General features: G+C 40.5%; 1 protein-coding gene and 1 long non-coding RNA gene across 3 annotated transcripts; both read right to left on the bottom strand.

Annotated features, from left to right (window-relative positions):
• Nucleotides 1–220: 220 nt before the first annotated feature.
• Nucleotides 221–15749, bottom strand: LOC124862319. Its single transcript, XR_007036902.1, has 3 exons — nucleotides 12706–15749; nucleotides 464–635; nucleotides 221–278 (listed from the first exon to the last, which is right to left on the bottom strand). It is a non-coding gene; the product is annotated as an uncharacterized LOC124862319 (long non-coding RNA).
• Nucleotides 5820–10572, bottom strand: LOC124862318. 2 transcript variants are annotated; one of them, XM_047356159.1, is made up of 3 exons: nucleotides 9421–10572; nucleotides 7147–7325; nucleotides 5820–6792 (listed from the first exon to the last, which is right to left on the bottom strand). In XM_047356159.1, exons 1-3 carry the CDS (start codon nucleotides 9907–9909, stop codon nucleotides 6102–6104), a joined length of 1359 nt encoding a protein of 452 aa, XP_047212115.1. In that variant the 5' UTR covers nucleotides 9910–10572; the 3' UTR covers nucleotides 5820–6101. The 2 variants fall into 2 exon arrangements, with proteins under 2 accessions (XP_047212115.1, XP_047212116.1); XM_047356160.1 differs by lacking the exon at nucleotides 7147–7325 and having other exon boundaries at nucleotides 6271–6792.
• Nucleotides 15750–18799: the final 3050 nt, after the last annotated feature.

The raw sequence follows: 18799 nt of genomic DNA, 5'->3' as shown, positions 1-18799 counted from the left end.
GTAAGCAACTCTTACACCTTAATTTCTCCGTTCATGAATGAAAATACCGGATACACAGACAGTATTTCATTCTACTTAACTTTTGCAAATGATCGGTGATCGGTCCTTGGATCCAGTTGAATTTATGTCTTTTTGCCAGCAAAGGACATTCAGCGTGCTGTGTTCCCTCCTGACCCGATGGTCATCGGTGTGGAAGAGAAAGACTTGTGGAAAGGTGGGGCTTTTATTTGGGTATTGGCGCCACAGGAAGTCCGCAGTTACCCCATTTCCTGGCTGTGCTGGAAGAAGGTTAATGCTCTTTATTTTGAAAGGTTCCAGGAAAGTATGTACCGGAGTTTTAGTGTTGAACACCCATGGCTGTGTGGTCCCAACATCATGCATAGCTTTTAACTAAAATCCAGACTGAAGTAAGGCTCTAATAGGAGAAAGAGACTTCATATATATCATATATTTTAGTTCTCACTTTAGGCTTTAACAGAAGACTCCTTTCCAGAAGAAGGAGCTTGAGATGTTAGCTCCTCTCGGGTGTCCTCCATGGGTGAGCTGATTATCTGGCAGGTGCTCTTCCACGGCCGTTAGCTGGGAGGCCGCTTGATGGGCTCGAGGTTAGAATGGTCATTGTCTGACGCACCAGCCTGTGATGGGCAGGAAGAGGGTGACAGGACCAGAGGGGTAAGCAGGGAGGGCTGTAGAAGCAAAATCCTTGTGGACTGGGCAATAGAGACAATGAAATCATTGATCTGCATGCCCGTGTCTCTGATTTTTTGCCTAGTCCCTTATAGGTTTTGTGACAGATTGTACAGTCCATGATCTCACTGAACGCTGCAAACAGCAGCCCAACTCCCAGTTAGGACGCTTAAAGTAGCTGATCCAAGACTTTTAAATTTAAATTCCACAAGGATGTTTAAGTTGACAGATAAAGACAAAAAACTCCGGATGACTTTCAACTTTCTGCTTTTAAATTCAGATAAGAAAAAGGTAGTGGTCTTTGGTCCAGAGCCTTTGAAAAACAACATGTTTAGAACATCAATTTTTCTGGGGGGCACCAACTAGTCCTCCAGTAATAACATAAAGAACCTTGCTGCCAACTTTGTCCAGGACCAGGATCATTTCAATCCCTTATTACACAGGCTATAAGAAAAAAGCAGATCTGATAAGCTTGTGGTGGTAACACCATTGTTAACTCAAAAGGTCAGGATTTCACCTTAACAATAGTACCATGTAAAAGTAGCCAATGATGACATTTAAAAATAGAATAATATTAGTTCTCTCTGGTTTTCTTAAGTAGTGCTGCTGAATTTTACAATAGTTGTAGAGGAGCTGTATTGGAATATGGAAGACCACAAAGCAGAACACTGCAGTCACCTATTCTGCATCTTATAAAAGCATGTAATACATTTTCTGTATTGGACCCAGAGACAAACTGTGAAATTTTGGATATGTTCTTAAGATGATAAAATCCATTTATCATTACATTTTTAAAATGATATCAACAAGTGTCAGCTAGACCTAAATATAATGCCCACATTTATTGATTGGTCTGGAGGGTTTTAAATGGGACGTAGGCAAAGAAAGGCATACAACATCCCTTAGTGGACTTCTGGCAGCAAAATGTACATATTCCAAGACATGTATACATATACATACAGATATACATATGCATATACATGTGGGATACTGTTTATCCATTATTTGGATGGGGGTACAAATTTTGGCAGGGTCAGCCTGATATTTTTTGCATCCCCCTTGCAGCTGACGTCACACGCTCACCGAACTCTAACCGCCGCCATATTGAGTACCTTCTTTGGTGCCCCGGTCGTTGAAGAAGCCGTCCGTGTGTTGTGCAGTTGGGTGTGATAATAAGAAAGGTGACCCAAATATTTCTTTTTATCGCTTACCGAAAGAGGAAGAACATCGTCAGAGATGGCTGTCAGCAATCAGAAGGGCTAACTGGACGCCGACTGCAAGTAGCCGTCTGTGCAGTGCACATTTCGTATCATGTGAGTTTCAAAGCACGTCCGGAGATCTAGCTCAAGCTACTTCCAACTGGATTTCATATCTTGAACATATTTTTCAGAAACTTAAGTGATTAGAATGAAACTGATTAGACACCGTGTGTAACAAATGCATTTGATATGAAGATCTGAATATTTTGCTTCAGAGATTGCAGTTGTTAGCTTAGATATCTGTCTACAGCAGGATCTTTGAGATTAATGTAGTATTTTTACATTCCATTCAATTGAACTTACGCAACATAATGACAGTAAAATATACAGCAACAGAAGTTGAAATCTTACAGTATTACAAGCTAATAAGCTTGATGATATATTGTGCTGATCTTAGATTAACCTAGCAAGATGTTTCATTTCTCTGGTTTCTTCGTTGTAGCTGCTTTGGACACAGACCTAGTTACATTAACTGAAACCTTTGTCTCATCAGGTGCAAAAAGCCAAAACCCACTAAGCCCAGACTACGTGCCAACAATATTTCCTCATCTAAGTTCTCCAAACAAGCGAAAGAGGATTTATCAAATGGCCAGATTTGAACACACTCAGGCTCTAAAAAGAAAAAGAGCAGTGATTGATGCTGACAAAGGAGAGACGGGAAAAGCAAGGGAAAGACAGGAGGTGGATGATGATGACCAGCAGGATGGAGAAGACAGACAGGAGGTTGGATTGGCGATGGATGGTACCTGTACCAATGCTTCTTGCCAAGTCACAATTAAAAGACTCAATGAAGAATGTATGAGATTAAGGACTGAAATCTGTAAACTCAAGGGTGAAGTAGATTCATTAACATTCAGTAAAGAAAGTTTCCAAGGCAAAGATGAGAAAGTCAATAAGTTAACTGGCCTGCCTTCTTACTGTAAATTGATTGTTGTATTCTCTTTTATATCACCATTACTTAATGTTAAGTCATGTTTGTCACCTTTTCGGCAGTTTCTACTAACATTAATGCGCTTGAGAATTAATTTACCACTTTTCTTTCTAGGTCATTGTTTTCATACATCAACATCAACCGCTAGTAGGGTTTTCAACAACACACTGAATGTTATGTACAGGTCCTTCTCAAAATATTAGCATATTGTGATAAAGTTCATTATTGTCCATAATGTCATGATGAAAATTTAACATTCATATATTTTAGATTCATTGCACACTAACTGAAATATTTCAGGTCTTTAATTGTCTTAATATGGATGATTGTGGCATACAGCTCATGAAAACCCAAAATTCCTATCTCACAAAATTAGCATATTTCATCCGACCAATAAAAGAAAAGTGTTTTTAATACAAAAAACGTCAACCTTCAAATAACCATGTACAGTTATGCACTCAATACTTGGTCGGGAATCCTTTTGCAGAAATTACTGCTTCAATGCGGCGTGGCATGGAGGCAATCAGCCTGTGGCAGTGCTGAGGTCTTATGGAGGCCCAGGATGCTTCGATAGCAGCCTTTAGCTCATCCAGAGTGTTGGATCTTGAGTCTCTCAATGTTCTATTCACAATATCCCACGGATTCTCTATGGGGTTCAGGTCAGGAGAGTTGGCAGGCCAATTGAGCACAGTGATACCATGGTCAGTAAACCATTTACCAGTGGTTTTGGCACTGTGAGCAGGTGCCAGGTTGTGCTGAAAATGAAATCTTCTTCTCCATAAAGCTTTTCAGCAGATGGAAGCATGAAGTGCTCCAAAATCTCCTGATAGCTAGCTGCATTGACCCTGTCCTTGATAAAACACAGTGGACCAACACCAGCAGCTGACACGGCACCCCAGACCATCACTGACTGTGGGTACTTGACACTGGACTTCTGGCATTTTGGCATTTTCTTCTCCCCAGTCTTCCTCCAGACTCTGGCACCTTGATTTCCGAATGACATGCAGAATTTGCTTTCATCTGAAAAAGTACTTTGGACCACTGAGCAACAGTCCAGTGCTGCTTCTCTGTAGCCCAGGTCAGGCGCTTCTGCCGCTGTTTCTGGTTCAAAAGTGGCTTGACCTGGGGAATGCGGCACCTGTAGCCCATTTCCTGCACACGCCTGTGCACGGTGGCTCTGGATGTTTCTACTCCAGACTCAGTCCACTGCTTCTGCAGGTCCCCCAAGGTCTGGACTCGGCCCTTCTCCACAATCTTCCTCAGGGTCCGGTCACCTCTTCTCGTTGTGCAGCGTTTTCTGCCACACTTTTTCCTTCCCACAGACTTCCCACTGAGGTGCTTTGATACAGCACTCTGGGAACAGCCTATTCGTTCAGAAATTTCTTTCTGTGTCTTACCCTCTTGCTTGAGGGTGTCAATAGTGGCCTTCTGGACAGCAGTCAGGTCGGCAGTCTTACCCATGATTGGGGTTTTGAGTGATGAACCAGGCTGGGAGTTTTAAAGGCCTCAGGAATCTTTTGCAGGTGTTTAGAGTTAACTCGTTGATTCAGATGATTAGGTTCATAGCTCGTTTAGAGACCCTTTTAATGATATGCTAATTTTGTGAGATAGGAATTTTGGGTTTTCATGAGCTGTATGCCAAAATCATCCGTATTAAGACAATAAAAGACCTGAAATATTTCAGTTAGTGTGCAATGAATCTAAAATATATGAATGTTAAATTTTCATCATGACATTATGGAAAATAATGAACTTTATCACAATATGCTAATATTTTGAGAAGGACCTGTATTTCTGGCTGTGTAATATTATAAGGTGGCCAAGCAGAGATCAGATTTTAATTAGTCTTCCCTTGTGTTACAGAAAAAACTTCAAAAATTGCACTAGTATTATTGACTGCTTTGAGATATTCATTGAAAGACCTAAAGAGATGAGAGCACGTGCACAAACCTATTCACAATATAAACATCATAATACAGTTAAGTATCTCATTTCCATAACACCACAAGGGGTCATTAGCTTTGTTTCAAAAGGTTGGGGTGGTAGGACAAGTGATAAGTATGTGACGGAGCATAGTGGATATCTTGACCTGTTGTCCCCTGGGGATGTGGTTCTTGCTGACAGAGGGTTTAATGTAGCAGATTCTGTAGGACTTGTCAATGCACAACTCAAGATACCTGCCTTTACCAAAGGAAAAGCACAGCTTCACCCAGAAGAAATCGAGTCGTCGAGAGGACTGGCAGCTGTGCGCATCCATGTGGAGAGAATTATAGGACTTGTAAGGAATAAGTACTCTATTTTGCAAGGAACCATACCCATATCACTTTGTTATTCAGCCTCAGATGGACTCACGCCACTAGACAAAATGGTGAAAGTGTGTTGTGCCCTCTGTAATCTTTGCCCTCCTGTTGTTCCACCAGAGAGATGACATGCAGAATTAAACATCCCAACCCACAAAGTATTTCATTTTGAAATAAATCTGACTTTTGTTGATCAAACAATATACTTGTTTCATTATTACAATATTTAATGTTTTAAAGGTTTACTACTGAAGAGAAACATGAGAAACATGTCACCATTTTTCAATTGTGATTTTAATAACGCACAAAATTAAGACAGGATTAAAAACAAGACAAGAAAATCATCCCACGTCCTCATCTTCCTCTCCTCACAATGTAGATTTTATTTGCAGTAATTCTACTTGAAATGAAATATACACTGAAAGAAGTGATGGAAAGAGGATAGTAAGGAGGAGAGGAAGGAAGGGAAGGAGAGAGGCAGGAAGAGAGGTTGAATATTATAATTCCAATTATCTTGTTACAATACATCAAAATAATAGAATTGGAATTAGAATATCCCTCCTCTCCCACTGCCCCTCTTCTTCCCTTCCTTCCTCTCCTCTTCCCTCCTCATCTATGCTTGTCCCTCTCCTCAGTGTAGATTTTATTTCAAGCATATCATTAGAATAAGAACAATAGGGAATAAAGAAGGCAGGTTAAACACAACTTTAAAAGATCACAAGACAATCGCAGTACCTTAATAATAAGGTATTTCGACTTAGTTGGAAAATAACCCGAAGTGGGATTACTGGAATGACACCATGTTTATAAGTGGAAAACTCTGGCATCAGAACAAAAGGAAACAAAACCTTAGGCTAAATATTATTGAATATCTTTTTGTTATGTTAGCTTTGTACAATGTCTGTTGTATAACAGTGTAGTTCCTCAGTTTGGCTTTATCTTCCTGCATTCATAACATTTCCACACTTTTGGAACCCTTGTCATCTGCAAGCAAGACCTGTGAAAGTGTCCTCGCTTGCATAGTTTTGATGCGCAGATGACTACATCCTCTGGAGCTCCCTGTGGTTCACCACAGTAGCATCCTGTATGTGGCTGTTTCTCTGAGATTGGGGAGACCACTGTGCGTGGTACCGTGTAGTACTTTCCCAAAAGTTCTGGCAGAAGTCTAGTTTTGATGAACTGCACTACTCTGCTGTACGTCTCACTGAAGAACACGTCATCAAACTGAATGCGTTGTATAAACGTTTCAGTGGGACTCCACACAACAAAGTCACAATACTGTACACCTGCAATACGCATTTGGGCTTGAACTTGTGACATGTATTTGTGATTTGCCTTCAGTGTCATCACATTGTCCTTTTCCACTAGACAGAAGTTTGTGTCAGTGTTACAGCTGTTGGCAAGAGAGCTATTTTTGAGGGTAAAGGCACATTTTATTTCAAGCACACCTTTACCATGGCAGACACATGTAATGATCCCATCTGGCGATGCACCAATCCATGGCAAAGATGTGTTGATGATGAGGCCTGCTGTTGTCACCTGGAAATCTGTGTGATGACCTTGCAAGGCTTTGATGTAATGTATCCTTGCTACTGGCTCATTTAGATTTCCCCATCTAGAAAAATGATGTTACACATGAATTAGATTGACTCCTACTTACAACAATCACAACCTACAGTATACTACTTCACATCTAAAACCTGTGCATTAGCTGTTATGCAAACATGATCTAACTATGCATTGTATACATTATCTAACTGTGTAATTACCTGACTTTTCGACAGAGCAGAAATGAAATAGTGGAAGTGTTAGGACTGGGATCTTATCTTGAGCTTGCATCACTTAAGTCTTTGAAGTGTAATGATAATAAATTTGTTACTCTGCAATATCCCTTAAACATTAAATAAAAACCAACCCTGGGTAAACCTGGTTGGTTATGTAGCCTTTCCATATGCACTTCTGTCTTTACCTCACTGCCTCAGAAGAATCCTGACAGGATCGAGGGTAACAAATCCTTTTAATCAAGGATATGGCACTGTCCGTCCTGCCTGCCTCATGGAAGACCGATGCTGTGACTCTGCCTGCTCTTGGCTCAAACCACACCTTGCTGGCTGACTGTTCTCTAGTTGCCTTTTCTACTGAAAATGACTGCAAGATGTTTTGAACACTGAAGATTAGTTAAATGCAGTTTTTAATTTTGATACTTCTTTTTATATTAGTGTTAAGCCAGGGGTCTGCAACCTTTACGTTCCAAATTTGCCCTCGGCCCAGCTAAATAACACTCGTTTAGAGCCACAAATGTTACATGACCTTTTAAGTAAAAAGTAGTTTTTTAAAAAGGTCTTCAGGAAAAAAAAAACATTAGTTGGTTCTTTTTTATTTTTAGCCTATGTTATCAAGACCCACTGTGGAAAATCCAAAGAGCCACTTGTAGCTTTGGAGCCTTAGGTTGCGGACCCTTGTGTTGAGCAAAGTACAAATAGTATACTTAATACCAGTACTTACCCAATATGCATTTACCAGAAGCTTTTACCAAAAGTGTAGTAATCTTATTGAATATACAGGTCCTTCTCAAAATATTAGCATATTGTGATAAAGTTAATTATTTTCCATAATGTAATGATGAAAATTTAACATTCATATATTTTAGATTCATTGCACACTAACTGAAATATTTCAGGTCTTTTATTGTCTTAATACAGATGATTTTGGCATACAGCTCATGAAAACCCAAAATTCCTATTTCACAAAATTAGCATATCATTAAAAGGGTCTCTAAACGAGCTATGAACCTAATCATCTGAATCAACGAGTTAACTCTAAACACCTGCAAAAGATTCCCCTTTAAAACTCCCAGCCTGGTTCATCACTCAAAACCCCAATCATGGGTAAGACTGCTGACCTGACTGCTGTCCAGAAGGCCACTATTGACACCCTCAAGCAAGAGGGTAAGACACAGAAAGACATTTCTGAAGGAATAGGCTGTTCCCAGAGTGCTGTATCAAGGCACCTCAGTGGGAAGTCTGTGGGAAGGAAAAAGTGTGGCAGAAAACGCTGCACAACGAGAAGAGGTGACCGGACCCTGAGGAAGATTGTGGAGAAGGTCCGATTCCAGACCTTGGGGGACCTGCGGAAGCAGTGGACTGAGTCTGGAGTAGAAACATCCAGAGCCACCGTGCACAGGCGTGTGCAGGAAATGGGCTACAGGTGCCACATTCCCCAGGTCAAGCCACTTTTGAACCAGAAACAGCGGCAGAAGTGCCTGACCTGGGCTACAGAGAAGCAGCACTGGACTGTTGCTCAGTGGTCCAAAGTACTTTTTTCGGATGAAAGCAAATTCTGCATGTCATTCGGAAATCAAGGTGCCAGAGTCTGGAGGAAGACTGGGGAGAAGGAAATGCCAAAATGCCAGAAGTCCAGTGTCAAGTACACACAGTCAGTGATGGTCTGGGGTGCCGTGTCAGCTGCTGGTGTTGGTCCACTGTGTTTTATCAAGGGCAGGGTCAATGCAGCTAGCTATCAGGAGATTTTGGAGCACTTCATGCTTCCATCTGCTGACAAGCTTTATGGAGATGAAGATTTCATTTTTCAGCACGACCTGGCACCTGCTCACAGTGCCAAAACCACTGGTAAATGGTTTACTGATCATGGTATCACTGTGCTCAATTGGCCTGCCAACTCTCCTGACCTGAATCCCATAGAGAATCTGTGGGATATTGTGAAGAGAACGTTGAGAGACTCAAGACCCAACACTCTGGATGAGCTAAAGGCCGCTATCGAAGCATCCTGGGCCTCCATAAGACCTCAGAAGTGCCACAGGCTGATTGCCTCCATGTCACGCCGCATTGAAGCAGTCATTTCTGCCAAAGGATTCCCGACCAAGTATTGAGTGCATAACTGTACATGATTATTTGAAGGTTGACGTTTTTTGTATTAAAAACACTTTTCTTTTATTGGTCGGATGAAATATGCTAATTTTGTGAGATAGGAATTTTGGGTTTTCATGAGCTGTATGCCACAATCATCCGTACTAAGACAATAAAAGACCTGAAATATTTCAGTTAGTGTGCAATGAATCTAAAATATATGAATGTTAAATTTTCATCATGACATTATGGAAAATAATGAACTTTATCACAATATGCTAATATTTTGAGAAGGACCTGTACAATAATATAAAAATATAAAAAATAAGGAAGTGCTTTACAAATTTAGTGAAGAATTAGACAGCCAATGCACATACCTCTTTTTCCGTTAGCTGAAGATCATCAAAGACCTTTTCACTCTCTACCAGTAGTGATGATAAATCTGCTTGTAATCTTGCATTCGAGAAGAGACTTGTCAGAGGTTGTGGCAAGTTCAGTTGGACAGTCTTTGGTATGTATTTGTCAGAGTGACCCGCGATGACAGACAAAATAGCCGTTCCGTTGGGATTTCCTTCCTGGACATCACACTCATGCAGCTGTTGGAAGAACCTCATGTATTCATCCTCTGAAGGGACAGGAATGCTGGGCAGTGTAGTGGATTTTGATTTATTCTTCTTGGTCATTGATATTTTGCTCAGTTCCTCATACTGGATTTGAGATGTTTTGCCTGGAATGACCCAGGCACAGGCCTTCTGAGTGCTGGACTGTCCATCTTTGACATTGACTGCTGCCAGTAGTGCATACATCAGTGCAGCTGCATGGGAGCATGCTTCACCCAATCCTGCTTTACAGGTGCAGTGAGCCATTAGCACTGTCCCATCCTCTCTGACAACAACCCAGGGTTGTGTGGGTGTGGCATTTATGGCCTGAGAGTGACTTTTTGCAACAGTCAGGAGCTTGATGTTCGTTCACCCACCCCTTGAAATTTCAAAATTGTTTATTTGGGACCTTAACATCACTCTTGCATTAATCATTAGTCCTGCTCTATGTTTCAGTGGATGATTTAAATGATCCTAGCTTACCCCTTTGCAATGCTAACAGTGTTAGCCGCTGTTTACATCAAGCATAAAGATCAGTAGAACACGACTTACCTTTGCTTTACACAAGAATATTTTCTTGTTCTTCTGATACCATATTTTCGGGTCAATGACCCAGCCAGCCGTGAAATATCGATAGGCATCCGTGGTTTTAAAAGCTTTCAGACTTTCCCCGGTGTATGAAGACGGGTTGTGTATCAGATATATGTATAAGTCGTGGAAGGAAAAATCTGGAAGCCTGTCAGTTGATGAAAGGTGTTGAAAACAGTCTGCAGGAACTTCGTATGGATCGCATCCAATAACAGCGATTTTTTCGTTGTATCGTTTAAGTTTGTGGGGATTTAAATGAGAACGATCCATTCTGGTCTGAAAGAAAGCGCCACGGAGCTTAGCGTTCGGTACTCAACATGGCGGTAGCAAGGTAGCGTGCGTGATGACATCATCCTCCTGAAACGCATCTATTGTATAAAGAGCTAACAGCTCCAAAATTTCTGGAGTAGTTTTTCACTATAAGAAGTGTTTATGATCCAAAAATCAAGAACGTGGGACATTGTTAGTCCATTTTTGGAAATGGTAGAGTCTGTTTCCCCAAAAGACGGTGGAAATGTGTTGGCTGACTTATTTAAAGATTAGGACAGAAAGACTTAAAAATGCAAAGACCACTAATCATAATCTAAGGATAGCAGTTTAAAACAAAATACAAAGCCTGATGTTGGTGATGGTTGGATACTTCCAGCTTGCATGACTCTGCTTTATGAACTCAGGAAGGTGGATGTCTGCTTTTAGCAGAGAGACAAGCGACGATCTAATAACTCAAAGCAAATAGTATTTTCGTGAGACATCTGAAAATGACCACAGAGCCGTTTACTTTTGAGAACGCGTTATATTCAGTGATCAGTCAAGTTTAAACAGACGTGATTATCCTCATAGTAGGCAACTTCGGTAAAGTTAGAAAGATATTCACAGATTCGGCTTTTCCGGATGAATAACTCATCAGCTGAACATTGCTTCTACAAAACCGACACCTCTGCAACCACAGCAATCGTATTTTCCTCAAAGTGAGCCTACCACCGCGCTGGTAGAATATGGAAGCAAATCGTTACCATATTTCAAATGAAAAAGCATTTCCAGAAATGCTTTTTCATTTTAAGAATGTGGCTGCATTATTTGACCCATAAATAAAATTAGTAATCAATCATCCTATTTGCATTTTCTTCTTCACGACTGCACATTTTATGCCATAATCAAAAAGAAAACAAAGCAGACATTGCTTTTTCGTTTTCGTGGTCTGCCCGCAAAGTACTGCCCAGAACTCGAAAACGAAAAAGCATTCCGAGTGGCGGGTGCAGCAGAATGACGTCAGCAGCCGCTCTTCCTCAGCTCCCTGCTGACTGAGCTACCCAGCTTGTTCGGTAGGGGGCGCTGTGCACGTCTGCATTGCATTTGTAGCACCCTTACTGCTAGGCAGGGGTATGTAGGCTACTGGGCCAGTTCTAGATTCGCTAGTGGTGAAGATAAGGTAATAAGAACCAGGATAAGAACAATTTAATTGTAAGCCGGCAGTTTAATTAATACAAAAGACAAGACAAACAGTTAAATAATTCCAAGCATGCTAATTTGCATATGGTACCTTTAGAACACTCCCTATGTTATATTTCTCCTTATTTTGTATTAAGGATTTAAATAAAAGGAGTTTAAACTCAAATATATTCCTGGTCTAATTTTTATTTCTATTTTGTTTATTGACCGGTCATCTAGCCTAATTTTGGGTAATAATTTGATTCTGTATGCTTAATTTTAGGATTAAACTGATCTTCAGATTTACACAATCTACCCATATTACTTCTCTTTAGATCAACAGTGACACTTTAAATTATCTTTACAGTTATCCTCTAAAGCTCTGTCACAATACAAAAGTTTCAAATAAAATCAACATAACTTGCAAAACAACAATAGAACAATGTTTCCATGGTCTTTAGTTTAACAAAGACTTCAAATGTTCATCAGCAGTGTGTGCTAGGTTTTACACACTTCCCCTTTAAAGTTCAGTCAACTCAGAGAAAAAACTCCAATCCCTACCACGACCTTGGTGTAGCAGTGAGTTTAGAGTAAAGATGGTTCTGATGATGGTCCTAGGAATCGTGGGTTGGCTCGCCACTGGACTCTCCGAAGTTTCAGACCAAAATACAAAGTCTTCTCAAGGGGAAATAAAACCTGGCCTGTCATACAGACCACGAGGGATATCATTTTAGTCCATTTAGAAAAAAAAATTAAGTAATTAAATCAAAATCTAAACATTTGCAGTGCTACGTGTCCAAGAGAAAACGTAAAATGGCGGCTGCTCTTTCATCTATGCCGCCTACGTCAATCTGGGCAGGTTTTCACATCAAATAAACCCGAATCGCAAAAAAACATAAATACACAGAGGCATTAATGTTGAAAATAAAACAAATTATTTAAAATCACCGTTTCTCGCTCTCTGTCAGCTACAACAGTGCTTGCATGGAGCTTAATTACCTCATTACGAACGCGCCAAAAAGCAATCATTTACAAAAGAAAACTTACCAAAGCTCGTCCTATTAAGGGTTTTAGTCTTTTTCCAGATCACGCTCCTCCCTCAGAAAGAAAAGGATTAAGAGTCCTATGGAAATGTTTAATTATCCTCCAACTTTATCGTGCTAGCAGCTACTTTGAGGGAGGGGCGCTCCTGGAAAACTTTATTGACAACAAAGCAGTTTACAACATTGCTTTTAAATAGAAAATACCCCATGAACCATTTATGAGGGCATCTACACTTAACTATCATAATGTGTATATATATTTTATTTTTATTTAAAAAATTTATTTTTTACTTTTCCCAGTAATATTTAATAACTATTTTTTTTACGTATTTATCAACTACCTATGTACTGTTAAACCATCAAAATGTTCTAACTTTTTGACAAGAGTTACACATTACATTGCAACCGTGCTGAGAAATTGATTGAATTGCAGCAGGGCCAAGCTCAATTTGTGGCAGTGGCAGGCAGAACTGGTAGTTCCATAGTAGAAGGTGTATTGTCATTAAAATCATTTTATGTGTATGTAATCTCATGTTTTTCATACTACATTTCTTGGATTGGAAAATAATACTTAAAAAACATTGTTATTTCCCAAAGACTATAGCCTAAATAGCCAAATATTCAGTAAAATCTCTTTTGCTAGATGTAGGATAGAAAAAAAACATCATGAATACCAGTTTGCTCTATCAATCAAATAGCTTTGGATAATGGGCTTTCATTTTAATGATGTTTAAATAGATTTTTTGTATTTTCCTACCATTAAAATATGTATAAAATGGTCAATAACTTTACTATGGCATGTTGTAGTGCCATCAAACTCATAGCACACATAGAGCACATTATCTTGATCATACTACAACTCTTACTTTGGGACAATGTGCCACAGATATTACACATATTCTCCATGTAACATTATGTTTTTTTTTTTTAGGTATTATTATCCAAAAAGACAATGTTAGAAGTTGCCCTGCGATGGACTGGCGACCTGTCCAGGGTGTACCCCGCCTCTCGCCCATAGACTGCTGGAGATAGGCACTAGCTCCCCCGCGACCCACTATGGAATAAGCGGTAGAAAATGACTGACTGACTGACAATGTTAGAAGTTGTAGGGCGACATAAAAATCATCACATCTACCGGTATTCCATATCACGTTGTTTACACTGCAACAACTTTTAAACAACTCACAAAGTTGTGACAAAAAATGTATTTAAGCATCTTTTCCCAAAATACGAGTGGCAAGCTCCTCAAAATCAAATAAACATCATTAAAAGAACCCAGGTCTTCAGAGCATCTCCACATCTCACTGCCCCCCTGATCCCAAGACACCACTCTGGGAAACCCTTGATAAAATGCATTTAGTGTCTGTGGAGAGGGAAGATGTGGAGGTGTGTATTTTTAATTAATTGATTTAATTTTAAAATTGACTGCTTTAATATGACAAATATGTCCTATGAACAAATACACATTAGCAGAAAAGCATTTGTTACGTTGTACTAATAACCCTAGATGTTTTTCTCAGATCTCTGCAGTAAGACGAGTCCAGTCTGGAAGGGACTCACCTCCGAAATAAGAATTTAGCAGGTATTTTAAATACTTTTTTTTATTATTCTCAAATAATTACATGTTAAATTACATGTTTCTTTGTGGCTAGAAGGGGAGAAGGACAGTTTTAATGTCTGTCTGTCAGCCGCTAAGAGCAATGCACTTCTGTTAGCAGAAAATGGGCTTCTCAGATCAGCTTGAACAATAAATACTCAGAGGCTGTTAATCCCAGCAACAGCAGATAGTCAGTCTCCTTCAACACCAGAATTTGATTCAAACAGTGAAAGCTGATTTCAAATTGAGCAGATTCACAGTAAAGGTCACCGTACAAAAACATTCAAACTAATTATAAATGCAAATTAAAGTTATGTATCTGAGGAAGCCAGCTGACTGTGTTGAATCTTCACTTTTGTTACAATCTCCCATAGACTTCAACATTGTTTTTTCATGAAGTACATTACCTGCTTAAAAAAATTCTGTTATTGCAACAGAACCACTTCTTCATGGCAGTGTCCCTTTAAAGGGAGGTGGCAGTGATGCAAGAACTGCATGTAGAAGAAGGTCTCCATCTCCCACATGAAAATGTCAAAGACGCCATTTGGGCAGCAGCTGCAGTTGTGCAGTTTTACAAAGATGGAGGTATGTTATTGACAAGTAGTTCATGGTTTGAACTTTTACACATGCAAATATGCAGATATACATACTTACAACCAGGCCATATTGAATAATGCATCGTCTACACTATGAAGTTCATATTGAAATAAAAACTGGATATTTGTTTACCTAACATTTTTGCCTTTTCATTCTGTCACCTTTTGGTTTCATCAGATACTCTGGTTCAGCTGCTGAGATTCTGCACCTCAGGAGTAACATAGTCTTTTGACCGTCACTATCTTTGTTTTGAGTCTGTATCTTTGTGTTTTATTCTTTCAACTCGAGTAAAAGTCACAAACTTAAAGAGCAGGTTCAAGACCCTTTTTTTTATACGAAGTAATGTGTCGCGTATGAAAGAACTCAAGAGGTCTAGACTAGTGCGAACTTCCCGCACCTACAATAAGTCAAAAGACTGTTCTCAAGCAGGATTCTTTCAAGAGCAAGTCAGGAAGAAGTTCACCAGACCAGCGGTAGACAACATCGCACAACGCCTGTTGGAGTTGGAGAAATAAAGCCCACTCGAGTTGAGCCTCTTCAAGGACGAAGGAAGCTTCTCCCCGCATCGGGTTGGTTACTAAGCTAACTTGCTAATGGAGCCAGCGCTTGTCAAGGCCTATTTATCCTGGAGTTGTAAAGAAATCTGGCACATAAAAGATCTCTTTCACATGTGTGTGTGAACGTTTTAAGAAGAGTTCGAAGCTGTTTGGAAGCTTACAGTTTATGTGTTGTGGAAATATAAATGCCTTATCATTAGTAGCTAAAGCTAAGATATATTTGGGATTTGCTGCTTATAGATTGATTATTATTAGGAGTTTTTAGTTATGCTTTTGAGAGTTAGAAAAATCCTTAAACATTAGCTTCTAGTGTGGTCACACAATGAGTGTTTATTATTCAAGGTTAAAGCTTGCAGGTGTTTTCTGTCTGTATCGTGAGAAGCTGGCAGTGTATTAGGGAGGCATGGTACTCCTCTCCCTGAAGATTCCTGAAGACGTGCGGGAAACAATTCTTTAATTAAATGATGAAATGTATCTCTGTTTCTTTGATACTGTTGCCGGGGAGACATCCACAGACAGAATGATTGTGTATGTGTACTGCATAGCAGCGTGGGGTATAAAATGTAATGTAATGCAGCCCCCAAGGAGACAACACACAGACGTTTCCAGGTACCCATGTAAGTGTGTGTCTCCTCTCTGAATTCAGATTGGTTTTAATAAACTTGTGGAAACGTGCAACTGATCTCTGACTGAGGATTGTCCTTTGGGGTGCCAAATGAAAAGAATCGATGAGAGGTGAGGAGTAATGTAAGAGTTAACGGACGGCCAGTAATGTTTTCCTACCTCGACAGTTGGGGCCATGACCCGGATCTGGCACTAACTAAGGGATAATTAATTGACTACGAGGCGGACGTCGTTCTACAACACCACAGGGTCGACCCAAAACAAAAGGTAAGGAAATCTATATTTATTCTCCTTTTGCCTGCTAATAGTGTAGGTGGTGTTGTGGAATAGATATCTGTTTTCTCTTAAATTTACAGTCTTGATCAGTTTTGGGTAAAATATTTGTTGGTTGAAATAATGTATTACGGTAAAGAAATGATATATTGCGTAAAAATATTTGTTGATTGACACAAGATAAATTTTATCCGAGATACTTGAATGTTGAGGCTGTAACATACTTTTCACCGAAGATACTTAAATGGTGACGGTGTTGAAGTAAATAAGTTCCGGATTTGGCAATCCAAACTCAGTCCTGACGAGGACTGGGGTGTTTAGGCTGGGGTTAGTAAGAGCCTCCCCGAGGGATTAAGGACGCCTCAAAGTGGCCAGGAATAGGACCCCGAGACCCTGAATTGGCAGGTGAGGGAAGACAGTTGAGATACTTAAATGGTGAAACTGTAATAATAAGATTAAGTAAAAGGAATTCCAGGGAGTCAACGGAGAGCTGATTCCTAGGTGTCAAACTGGGTTTGGCATCACAGCGGTTGGACCAGGAGAGATTGAAAAAGTCCCGCTGAGTGGAAGGGCCCTCCGCGCGCGCAAGCTATATATCGTGTTGTGTTTTTGTATTTGTCTAACTGGATTTACTATGCATATGAGTGAGAAGAGAATACAAATGAGTGGCTGCGAATGGCTGCACTTGAGTGTGAGTGACTGTGGAAGCGAGGATTATATTACAAACTGTATTGCCGTAGAGTGAAAAAAAAAAGAAAAGACAAGTTGTTCAACATGGCAGGAGAGATTGATTGTCGAAGGAGGAGTAGATGACAGGGAACCGTTAGGTAGATGGTTGAACCGAGAATATAAGAGGTATCTGAAGGATAAAGAAAGTTGGTTGATTAAAGCTGATGAGAAAGGGCGACTTGGTGGAATAAAGTGTAAAGTTGAAGCAAAAGAGCTGAAGTAGGGCCTAAGAGAGACAGAAGCACAAGAAACGCTTAGACTTTTAAGAGGGGTTACACTATTGGAATCAAAAGTGCATGATTTATATGAGAAAGCTTCTCAACAGATGACAGAAAAACAGTTTAAAAATTCTGGAAGAACACACACCATGACTACTTGTAGCCAGAGCGGTCCATTCAGATTTCAATGTCCGTTGTTGACCTCATCAGTTGGAATGACAAAATATGGCCCTTTTTCATTGGGAGATGTACAGGCATTAGTGGATAAGTTGCCACCTATTGCAGGATGCGGACGTGTCTGGTTACAGGAATTAGATACATTGACTAAAGGCATGACACTGGCCTTGGGTGACTTTAGAGCAATTTTGGGACGATTTGTGCGTCCCTCATTGGCTAGGGAGATAGACCAGAATGCTGATTGCAGTAAGGACCCTGATGACACACCCCTGACACGTGTAATGACAGCCCTAGGGAAGGCCATAAGAAATCAGTATCCGCCCCCGTTGCAGTCCCTCAATTCGATTGGGACCCTAATCAGCATCCTAAAGAGCACATTAGTGCTGCAGTGGACACGTGGATGAGACACACAGGAGTTAATCCTAAGGGTGACGGGACAGGAATGGGACAGCTGTTTAAAAAGCCATATTAAAAGGAGTTCCTGTTTACATGTGTCAAAAGATGAAAAATAATCCTGATTTGCAGGGAACAGACTTCACAAAGTGGAAAAACATTTAATTCACCATTTACATACAGCCCAGGAGGCAGAGAAAAAGAAAAGAGGAGAAAGAGCAGTTCCAGAACCAGCTCCTTGAATTACAGCTGCAAGAGGCCAAAGAGAAATTAAATAAGATAAAAAATGATATAACTGAAAATGTAATGTTAGCTGCAGCTCAACCTGTTCCTCCTGCAGCACACACCCCTATGTTTATGTTACCACCTGTGACTGATCAGTGCCAAGGAGGGGGGTTACCCCCTCCTTCACCCTATTTATTTTATAATTACAGGTACAGTGGCCCCGGTTGTGGAGGCGGATGGCATGTTGGTGGTCAGCTGGTCGTGGTGGATGGTGTGGAGCACCCAGAGGAAGGGGTGAAACCAGCAGGGCACTGGGAGATGTGTGCTACAACTGCGGTCAGTCTGGACATTGGGCACGCACCGGCCCCACCTGGGGATAACAGCAGGGAGTAACGGTCCCTCCTAATGCAGGTATGGCACCTCTACCACCCCAGCAAACATTATGGCAAAACTGCAAATCTCCCAAGATACCTCTGTCACACTAAACTGACAGGAGAACACTAATCAACAATGAAACATGGTGGCAGCATCATGGTGTGGGAATGCCGGTCTGAGTTAATGAAAGAAGGATGAAGCTACTTTCTTTGGCAGTCAGGGAGGAAAACCTGTTAGAGGCTGCAAAATGATTTGAGACTGGTGAGGAGGTTCACCTTCCAGCTGGACAACATCTGAGCATACAACCAGAGCTACAATGGAACGGTTTAGATC

This window comes from Girardinichthys multiradiatus, chromosome X (genome assembly GCF_021462225.1).
Source record: "Girardinichthys multiradiatus isolate DD_20200921_A chromosome X, DD_fGirMul_XY1, whole genome shotgun sequence".
Classification (NCBI taxonomy): domain Eukaryota; kingdom Metazoa; phylum Chordata; class Actinopteri; order Cyprinodontiformes; family Goodeidae; genus Girardinichthys; species Girardinichthys multiradiatus.
The sequence above is the reverse complement of the archived record's forward strand: the minus strand, read 5'-3'. Positions and strand labels throughout refer to the sequence as shown.

Excerpts from the sequence above, each read along its gene's own strand:
- LOC124862318 (XM_047356159.1), bottom strand. The coding sequence starts at position 9,909 with ATGGCTCACTGCACCTGTAAAGCAGGATTGGGTGAAGCATGCTCCCAT. Across the intron at positions 7,326-9,420 it reads TTCAGCTAACGGAAAAAGAG|TCATTTTCAGTAGAAAAGGC; the intron begins GTATGTGCATTG and ends AACATCTTGCAG. Across the intron at positions 6,793-7,146 it reads GATTCTTCTGAGGCAGTGAG|ATGGGGAAATCTAAATGAGC; the intron begins GTAAAGACAGAA and ends TCATTTTTCTAG.